The sequence below is a fragment of the Sapajus apella genome, unplaced genomic scaffold (genome assembly GCF_009761245.1).
Source record: "Sapajus apella isolate SASKATOON/1434 unplaced genomic scaffold, GSC_monkey_1.0 scaffold43, whole genome shotgun sequence".
Classification (NCBI taxonomy): domain Eukaryota; kingdom Metazoa; phylum Chordata; class Mammalia; order Primates; family Cebidae; genus Sapajus; species Sapajus apella.
This window is the reverse complement of record NW_022436983.1, coordinates 8,840,197-8,851,088: the sequence shown is the minus strand read 5'-3', so window position 1 is coordinate 8,851,088 and position 10,892 is coordinate 8,840,197. Positions and strand designations below refer to the sequence as shown.

General features: G+C 44.2%; 1 protein-coding gene across 1 annotated transcript; it reads left to right on the top strand.

The window, feature by feature from the left end:
- Window positions 1-456: 456 nt before the first annotated feature.
- CUNH1orf195 (chromosome unknown C1orf195 homolog) lies at window positions 457-7,855 on the top strand. Its single transcript, XM_032301164.1, is given in 3 exon segments — window positions 457-520; window positions 523-553; window positions 7,738-7,855. Coding segments are annotated over 3 exon segments (213 nt in total).
- The last annotated feature ends 3,037 nt before the right edge of the window (window positions 7,856-10,892 follow it).

Below are 10,892 nucleotides of genomic sequence, written 5' to 3'. Positions count from 1 at the left end.
TTAAGCTGGAACTGTATTTCCCAGACTCCCCTTCCCTGACTGGTTCTAGGTTCCAATTGGCCAAAAGAGGAAACTGTGGCAAGCTGGGAGGTGGAAGTGAAGCAGCAGCCATTACACTCTAGAGGCCATCACGATTGGATGTGGTGAGAGACAGCCCCATGGGTTCCAGCAGATTCCAGCCTGTCCTCCACTCTGCATCCAGCTCTTTCTCCTGACTGCTGGTCCTGTTACCACCCCTGGACACTTAGCTGGGGATGGACCAGAAAACAGCTGGCTGTAGACCTCTCCACTAGTTTCCTCGTGTACTCAGGGCCAGGGGGTGATGCCTCTGACCCCTGACAACTCTTTCATCTTCACTTCTGCTGCCCCCCTATGAATGCATAAGATCTAATTCCTATAATAAACCCCTTATCCCATAGGCCATAGAAGTTTGGCTTCTCTGATTGACCCTGAAGGATGCCATCATCCACTCTGTCCTGTAAACCTATTGATCTAAAACAGTGGTCTTCCGGGTGTGGCCCGAATCAACAGCATCAGTGTCACCCAGGAGCTGGTTGGAAATGCACATTCTGGGGCCCCACTTAGACATACTGAATCAGAAACTGGGGGTGGGGGATGTGGCGGGGGAGGAAGGGCCCAGCAATCTGTGTTTTTGGGTTTTGTTGTTGTTGTTTGTTCATTTGTTTTGAGACAGAGTCTCGCACTGTTGTCCAGGCTAGAGTGAAATGGTGCGATCTCAGCTCACTGCCACTCCACCTCCCAGGTTCAGCAATTCTCCTGCCTCAGCCTCCCGAGTAGGTGGCATTACAGGCATACACCACCACACCTGGCTAATTTTTTGTATTTCTAGTAGAGACGGGATTTCACTATGTTAGCCAGACTGGTCCCAAACTCCTGACCTCATGATCCGCCTGCCTTGGCCTCCCAAAGTGCTGGGATCACACGTGTGAGATACTGCACCTGGCCCAATCTGTGTTTTAACAAGCCCCCCATCCCAGAGAATTCTAACACAAGCTGAAGATGGAGAACCTCATGCAGGCATTTAGAAAACCTGTCTCCATTTCTGTTTGGGATGATGTAGCAGTTCTGGAAAAAAACAGTGGCAATGGTCACACAGCACTGTAAATGTGGTTAATGCTCCTGAAGTGCACACTTAAAAATGGTTGAAATAGGCCAGGTGTGGTGGGGGCTCACGCCTATAATTCCAGCACTTTGGGAGCCCGAGGTGTGCAGATCACTTGAGCTTGGAAGTTTGATACCAGCCTGGGCAACATGGCAAAACCCTGTCTCTACCAAAAAATACAAAAACTAGCTGATGTGGTGACATGCGCCTGTGGTCCCAGCTACTCAGGAGGCTGAGGTGGGAGGATCGCTTGTGCCCGGGAAGCAGAGGCTGCAGGAGCTGAGATCATGCCCCTGCACTCCAGCGCACGTGGCAGAGTGAGATCTTGTCTCAAATTTTAAAAAGGTTAAAACAGTTTTTAAAAATTTTTAAAAAGCTTAGAAGCCATACACAAAAAGGTCACATGTTGTGTGATTCCATTTATATGCAATGTCCAGAAAGACAGAAAGCAGATGGGTGGTTGCCAGCAGCGAGGTTGGTCGGGGAGGGTGGTGATGGGGAGGGAAAGCTTAGTGGGTACAGGGTTCTTTTTGGGGTGATGATAATGTTTTGGAACTAGATAGAGGTGGCAGTTGCACAACACTCTGAGTGTACAAGGTACCACGAAATTGTTCATTTTAACATGGTTGATGTGATGCTCTGTGAATTTCTGAGGCTCACCGTTGTATCTCTGAGAGTTAGCATTTATTGAGACGCTGTGCTAAGTGTCATTTCATCCTCACCCCCACCCAGGGAGGTGGCATTGTTATCGTTCCCATTTAATGGATGTGGAACCCAGGCAGCCTAACTCCAGAATCCGTGCTTTGAACCAAAATACCATTGTGCCCAGAACCATGAGTTATTTCTTCGTGCAGAAGACAGAAACCAGACATCAGCCACAGCCGCCCTGATCACACTTAAAAGCAGTATCCCTGTCACCGAGCTTTACCTTGCTCTACAGCAGAGGGCCGGGGGAGAGGAGGGAAGGGAGAAGACCGGCTTGCTCATGGGTCCATACTCCCGGGCATTCTGAGATAAAGCCCCATGGCTCTCAGATGTACTTGGCTTGGAGTTGAAATGGACTTATTAGAATGGAAAGATTTTCAAAAATAACCATGACAGTAACACCCAAAAATGTACTGAACATGTACAGTGTTAAGTACTTTTAGAGTTTAATCTTCACAGAATCCTAAAACTATTCTCCGCATTTTGAGAAAGTGAGCCATGGCTCAAGGTCACCCAGATCATTAGGACCATTTGAACTTAAAGCTATTACTTTAATACAAAGTCATACATGTTTCTCTGTGGGAAGCTCAGAAAGTACAGGTCTGAAAAGACAAGACAGGCTGGGCGCGGTGGCTCACGCCTGTAATCCCAGCACTTTGGGAGGCTGAAGCAGGCAGATCACAGATCAGGAGTTTGAGACCAGCCTGGCCAATACGGTGAAACCCCGTCTCTCCTAAAAATATAAAAATTAGCTGGGCGTTGTGGTATGCACCTGTAATCCCAGCTACTCAAGAGGCTGAGGCAGGAGAATCGCTTGAACCCAGGAGGTGGAGATTGCAGTGAGCCAAGATCACACCACTGCATTCTGGCCTGGGCAACAGAGGGAAACCCCATCTCAAAAAAAAAAAAAAAAAAAGATAGAGACAGAGGGAATAAAAATCACTTGTAATCCATTAGGAATAATCATTAGAAACATTATAGTAAATAGTCAAATTTTTATTCTTTGTGTGTTTTTTTGAAATAAAAAATGGACCAGCTTCATAATCTGCCTTTTTACATTAGCAAATTAGACTCATCTTTCTAAGTCTTTCAAAGCCTCTGCATCAGCGCCATTTTGAATGGCCATGTGGTGTTCCCCTTGTGTAACCTTGTAGAAACCACAGCAGATTTTCCAGCTTTCATATGGGACATTTGGGTTGTTTCTACAAGAACAATTTCAGCTGGGAAAAATGTTTTAATCAGGTTGCTGAAATTTATCAAACTTCCTCCCTGAAATGAGCAGTAACATGGTGGTGGGGCAGGGGGCAGTGATCAGCTTTTGGGGGGTTGATATTTGCTACTGGATAGACCCAAGCACCAAGCAACATAGTCTCATGCACATTTATTTCAGGGGCAAATTTTGGGGGGGAAAGGGCTCTAATTTTTATATGTTGAACCTGAAAATTTTCACCTGAAGACAAAGTTAAAAAAAAGTCTCTCAGATTTACCCATCTCACTCCTTAAAAAGAAGAGCTTGATTCCTTGGCAACAAAGAACAAATGTTCCTCAGAATCCCAAGTTATCTCCTACTTCCCAGTTCTGAAGTTACACACCAGGTAAATCTAGTTAGATGCCAGTACTCTTGTTTCTCACCACAGCATAATAGTTCAGAATACAGACTCTGGAATGAGACTGGCTGGGTTCAAATCCCGGCTCCATTCCTTTACTTTCTAGCTGTGGGCCCGGTTATTAGCTCACTAAACCCTTGGGGAGGAAGTGCTGAAGATAGAAGCTTGGGTCCCTGAATGACTGTGTGGAGCCAAGACTCCACCTTCCCACCCAGTACATGAAAATGTAACTGGCGTGCCTTAAGTCCTTGAGATGTGGGGTAGTTTGCACTGTAGCTAGCATACTCCTGCCTCAGTTTCCCCAACATAGAACTGTTTGAGCATCAAATGACTTAAGAGTGACGGGAAAGCTTAGGTGCTCCCCGCTCCAACTCTAGATACTGACTCTATCAAGGATAGTTCCCAAACATCTGTAAATTTTATCATGAGCTGGATATGGCTCTGCCTCCCTGGAATTTCCCTAAACTCTTCTTGAATATTTTTCAGCCTGAAGCCCTCTTGTGGGAAGCAAGTTTGTCTACTCCTTTCCGTGATAAGTTCCCAGTCACTGGCTCACCCTGGGCAGGAGAATATGCGTCTTCTAAAGCTACCAACAGACTTCCTCAGACACAGTGAGTCAGTACAAACACACGGGCACGGTTGAAGAACTCCATGACCTTCGTCTCTTTTGGCTCAGCCAGGCACAGTTCCTCTTAGCCCAAGACAAAACTTAGCCTAAGCCTTATAAATCAATGGCTCTACCAGCTTCCAATCATTAAACCAAGGGGCAATAATATAGAAAATTGCAATGTGTACATTCTGAGTTACAGCCAATTACAGATTTATCCAAGTTCATTATATATTTATCTGCCATTTATCTGTAAAAGATCGCGTCTACGGTCCTGCCTTTCTTCTTTTCTTCCCCACACCCTTTCTTTCTTCTGGTGCACGGATCCTTTTGAGAATCTGATGAAAGCTACTGACCTGCCACAGAAAAATGCAGAGATAGAATGCTTGGCAATTTCAGGTGGTTAGCGGGTCCTTAAAGGTGACTGAGGACCCTCACATGAGTTATTACAAGTTTGAAATTACCCAACAATTTCATAATGATCCTGACAACTATAATACTTTATCGCTTTGATTATTGGGAAAACATCTAAAAGCAGCATTTTAAAAGCGTCATTATACGCAGAGACAATTTCTAGAAGTATGTACGAGAAATTGCAGATGGTGGCTACCTCTCATATAAGGGACCGGGAGCCTGGAATGAGAGGAGAGGTATATTTTTTCATGGACATCCTTTTAGACTGTTTGATTTTTTTTTTCACCATGTGCATATATTAGTTTCCCAATTAAAGAAAAAGTTAATTAAAAATTTATTTAAGTGAAGAACTTTCACGACTCATTGTCATTTCCATGCCTGTGATATGGGGAAGGGAGAGTCATCAATGGGGGGGGCAGTCAACCTCTTACCTAGCAGGGTAGAACTCACATCAGCTGGCAAAAGCGAAAGCATCACTCCAGGAGAGACAAATGGTTTCTACTGGGTCTTCAACACAGGTCACTGAAGTTCCACACGGGAGGAGAAGTGATCATCAGTGTTTCCTTAGGTCCCTGCATAGCCCTGCTGCTGGCCAGAAGAACTGGCCCAAACCTTCTAAGTTTGCTCATTTCATATAAAGATAAACATATACTCACACACAGACCCAAAAATTCCACTCCTAGGTATTTGCTCAAGAGAGATGAAAACATATGCTGATACTAAAACCTCTGAATGCTTATAGCGGCTTTAATCATTATCACAACAAGTAGACACAATCTAAATATCCTTTTAACAGGTGAAGGGATAAGTAAACTGTTGCACATTCACACCATGGAATAAACGCAGTGTGGGGAAATCGCAAATGTATTCTACTGAGCAGAAGCGGCCAGACTCCAAAGGCATCATACTGTATAATTCCATTTACAGGATATCCTGGGAAGGGCAAAACTATAAGGACAAGAAACAGATCAGTGCCTGCTGGGGGTGGAGGCGGGAGAGACGACAAAGAAGCAGCAGGAGAGAATTTTGGGGGGTGATGGAACTTTTCTTTACCTTGATTGTGCTGGTGGCGGTTACATGACTGCCTGTGTTTGTCAAAACTCATCGAGCTGTGCTCGAACGGAAAATTGCATGTATGTATACACAACACAACGCTGAGCGAGTATTTTCTTTTCTTTTTTCCTTTTTTGAGATGGAGTCTCACTCTGTCATCCAGACTAGAGTGCAGTGGCGTGATCTTGGCTCACTGCAAACTCTGCCTTCTGAGTTCAAGCGATTCTCCTGCCTAAGCCTCCCAAGTAGTTGGGATTACAGGTATGCACCACCACACCCAGCTAATTTTGTATTTTTGGTAGAGATGGGGTTTCACCATGTTGGCCAGGCTGGTCTCAAACTCCTGACCTCAAGTTATCTGCCTGCCTTGGTCTCCAAAAGTGCTGGGATTACAGCGTGAGCCAGCGCACCCAGCCCTGGGCGAGTATTTTCTCATAGTTGCCTGTGAGTCAGGTGCTGTGGCTTCCACCATGCTCCTATCCTAGCTTCCTAAGTCTAAGAAGAGAGGCCAAGGGTAAACCAAACTACCAGGAGTAGGAGCTGACGTCTTCAAACCTTCAAACCTCTCCACAGCTCACAAAGTACCTGGCAGTAATCCCTGTGGGGTGGGTAACAAGCCTTTGGGTCTTCAGCACAGGTCATTAAAGTTCCAAATGGGAGGAGAGGGCGTTATCAATAACAGTTTTCTCTTGTTATGAAAACAATGCTTGTTTATTAAATAAAAATTAGTTAAGCATGGATTAGCAGAAAGAAAATCCAAACCCCTCATTGCCACCCCCATCCATAACCACAGCTGATAAATATCTATGATGGTCTCCATGCTTTCTTGTGAGCTGTGTAAACAAAACACTTGTTTTGTTTTTTACAAAAATGGAATATTACTGCAATATGGTTTTATAACCTTTTTTTTTTTTTAAATGAGGCAAAGTCTTACTCCGTCACCCAGGCTGGAGTGCAGTGGTGCGATCTCAGCTCACCGCAACCTCCGCCTCCCAGTATCACCCTAATTTTTAAAAATGTGATGTATATGGACAGTCTTTCGTATCATCAGTATTCATTGACACTGGGATTTTTAGTGGTTGAGAACCACTTCAGTATATGAAAGAGCTGCAATTTACATCAGCAATTCCCTGTTGCTGCAAATATATTTGATTTCTAGTTTTATTGCTATTATAAAAAATAGTGTTGAAATTAATTCTTATATAACCATAAATTGTTACCTCGGGATAACAAGATGAAATCTTGGCATCGAAGATTTTTAATACGGAGATTAAAATCTTGGAATTAAAAGTGTCTGAGAGCTAAGTGTTTTAAAGGTTTGGGCCTGCATTTTCAGACTGTTCTTCAATGTACACTTCCACGCTGAGCTCCTGAAAGCACTACCTCCCAGTTAGCATTCTTTATTTAAATTAAAATTTTAAAACTTTGAAAATGTTTTAGATTTCCTATGTGAAAGATGGCATTGTTTTAATTGGCATTTCCTTTACTGTGATGGAGTTGAATAATGATTCTTTTTTTCCCCATGTACTAATTGGCCACCAGCATTCTTTCTTCTTTTTTTTTTTGAGACAGGGTCACCAGGCTGGAGTGCAGAGGCCTAGTCACTGCTTACTGCAGCCTCTACCTCCTGGACTCTTGCAATCCTCCTGCCTCAGCCTCCCAAGTGACTGAGACTACAGGTGCATGCCACCATGCCCAACTAATTTTGTTCATTCTTTATAGAGACGAGGTCTCACCATGTTGCCCAGGCTGATCTCTAACTCCTGGACTCAAGCAATCCTCTTGCCTCAGCCTCCCAAAATGTTGGGATTGCAGGTGTCAGCCACGGTGCCCAGCCTCAGCATTTCTGCTTTAGCCCATTTCTCAACTAGGCCATTCAACTTTTCCTTACTCACTAGAAAAGCTCCTGCATGTGTTCAGAATGCAACCCCTTGTCTGTTCTGCATTGCAAATATTGTCTCCAGTTTATCATTTGATGTATCAAAGTTTTTAAATTTTAGGAGTCTAATCTATCAATCATTTTCAATAATTTCTTTTATAATATTGCCTTTCACTATCTTGTTTAGAAATACCCTTCCAAAAAAGGAGCTGCAGTAACTTTAGAGCGGAGACACGTGGCAGACACCACCTTAACCAAGTGACCAAGGCTGATGTCGCCGATAAGAAGTTACACTGATATTATGTCCCTCCTAACGTGATTCAATGAGAAGCACACTTCACCTTTGTAGGATTCTTTCTCAAAACCCAAAGGCCCAGTCCAGCCATGAGAAGATATCAGACAAACCCAAATTCAGGGAAGTTCTACAAAACACTAACCAGTACTCTTCAAAGTTCTCAAAGTCATGAAATTTAAGAAAAGACTGAGAAGTTGCCGCAGTCTGGAAGAGACTAAGGAGACAGGATGATCAAATGCAATGTGGGATCTTCAGTTGGATCCTGGAGAATAAACATGCGGTGGGAAAACTGGTGAAATCTAAATCAAGTACTACAGAGGCTGAGGCAGGAGAATTACTTGACCTTGGTAGGTGGAGGTTCCAGTGAGCCGAGATCGTGCCACCGGGTAACAGAGTGAGATTATAAAAAAAAAAAAAATGATGCCAACATTAGGGGAAGTTGGGTGAAGGGTGGACAGAAACGCTCCATATTACCTTTGCAACTTTTTTTTTTTTTGAGACAGAGTCTCGCTCTATCACCCAGGCTGGAGTGCAGTGGCATGATCTCAGCTCATTGCATGCAACCTCTGCTTCCTGGGTTCAAGTGATTTTCCTGCCTCAGCCTCCCGAGTACCTGGGATTACAGGTGCGCACCACCACACCCGGCTAATTTTGTATTTTTAGTAGAGACAGGTTTTACCATGCTAGCCAGGCTGGTCTCGAACTCCTGACTTTGTGATCCACCTGCCTCAGCCTCCTAAAGTGCTGGGATTACAGGTGTGAGCCACTGCACCTGGCTACTTTTTTATAAATCTAAAATTATTCCAAAGTTAAACAATTTTTTTTTAAAGTCTTGGGTAGGACTGTCATTGGATGGATTAGAAATAAAATGGGTGTCTCTTTTGTTGCAACTATTATGCAAAATAAGTGTCCAAACTAACTCCATATATTCATTAATTGTTTCCTTAGCATAAACTTCTGGAATTGAAATAATTGTGATTTTTCAAGCCTATGGGAGGTCTAGAAAGACAGGCAGAAGGAACAGGAAGGAATAAAGCCACCAAAGTTCCTGGCTTTGAGCAGGGGTACGAGGAAGGTGGTGGAGGAAAGTAGTTCCTTGTGACTGATGGCAGTTGAATTGGGGGTAGGACAGCAGTAATAGGCCTGGAAAGATTAACCGAGGCCGACTCTTAAAAAGTCCATTCTTTATAGTGTTGAAAGTTAAAGAGCTTAGCCTTGGCTTGATCCTGCTGGCAGTGGGGAAGTGGCAAAGATTTCAGATCAGTGCATTTGACACGATTATTGATTTGTTATTTTACTTGTTGGTTTCCTAGTTGACTGACTCCTCCCTGCCACCTAATAACGTATAAGCTCCCAGAGGGCAGGAACTGAGCCTGTCTTAGGCATTGTTTTCCCCCAAAGCCTGGAAGAACACCTGGCCTGTAGAGAGAACGCAACAATGTGGCTGAATGACTATCTGAGTCTTGTTTCCAAAATGACTCCCACCCGCTCCTGCCCCGCCCCACCACCAATTTGTACTGTGATAAAATGCATATAACATAAAATTTACTATCGTAACCATTTTTACATGAACAGTTTAGCGGCATTAAGTACATTCATACTGCTGTGCAACCATCACCATCATTCATCCACAGAATGCTTTCATTTTACAAAACTGAAACTCCTTACCCATTAAACCCTAACTCCCCATCCCCCTTCCTGCACACCCCGCCTCTGGCAACCAACATTCTACTTTCCATCTCTATGACACCGCCTGCTCTAGGTTCCGCACACAAGTAGAATCATACAGTATTTGTCTTTTTGTGACTGGTTTATTTCACTTAGCATAATGTCCTCAAGGTTCGTCTGTGTTGCAGCCTGGTGTCAGAATTCCCTTCCACAGTGAGGCTGAATAATATTCCACTGTATAGATAAACCACACTTTGCTTATCCATTCATTCTTAGATGGACACTTGGGTTTCCATATTTTAGCTCTCTTGAGTAATGCCCATATCAACATGGGTGTACAAATACCTCTTTAAAAACCTGTTTTCAATTCTTTTGAGTATTGATACAGTTTGGATATTGGTCCTCTTCAAATCTTATGTTGAAATTTGAGCCCCAGGCTGGCCGTGGTGGCTCATGCCTATAATCCTAGCACTTTGAGAGGCGGAAGTGGGTGGAATAATTCGAGGCCAGGAGTTTGACACCAGCCTGGCCAACATGGTAAAACCCCTTCTCTACTAAAAATAGAAAAATTAGCTGGGCATGGTGGCACATGCCTGTAATCCTAGCTACTAGGGAGGCTGAGGCAGGAGAATCACTTGAACCCAGAAGGCAGAGGTTGCAGTGAGCTGAGATTGTGCCACTGTACTCCAGCCTGGGTGACAGAGTGAGACTCTGTCTCAAAAAAGAAATTTGATTCCCACTGTTGAAGGTGGGGTCTAGTGGGTGTTTGGTTGATGGGGTGGATCCCTCTTTCATGACTTGGTGCCCAGAGACCTGGTTATTATAGAGTCACGTGTCTCACCATGTCTCACCACGTGATGCCTGCTTTCCTTCTGCCATGAGTCAAACCTTCCGAAGGCCCCCACTAGCAGCAGATGCCAGTGCCATGCTTCTTGTACAGCCTCATATTTCTGTGAGCTAAATAAACCTCAGTTGTTGTTTTTTTTGAGACAGAGTCTTGTTCTGTCACTAGGCTGAAGTGCAATGGTGTGCTCTTGGCTCACTGAAACCTCTACCTCCCAGGTTCAAGCGATTCTCTTGCCTCAACCTCCCAAATAGCTGGGACTACAGGTGCCAGCCACGACGCCCAGAGAATTTTTGTATTTTTAGTAGAGACAGGGTTTCAACCTGTTGGCCAGGATGGTCTCCATCTCTTACCTCGTGATCCACCCACCTTAGCCTCCCAAAGTGCTGGAATTATAGGTATGAGCCCCCGTGCCCGACCAATAAACCTCTTTTCTTTATAAATTACCCAGCCTCAGGTATTCCTTTATAGCAACATAAATGGACTAAGACACATATGCTGCTGGACAAACTGCTTAAGCCTATGGTTATTCAATTTTAATTTTTTGAGAAAGTGCCATACCCAAAATGTCTTTTTATTTATTTTTTGAGATGGAGTCTCACTCTGTCGTCCAGGCTGGAGTGCAGTGGCACTACCTCGGCTCACTGCAACCTCTGCCTCCTGGGTTCAAGTGATTCTTGTGCCTTAGCCTTCCGAG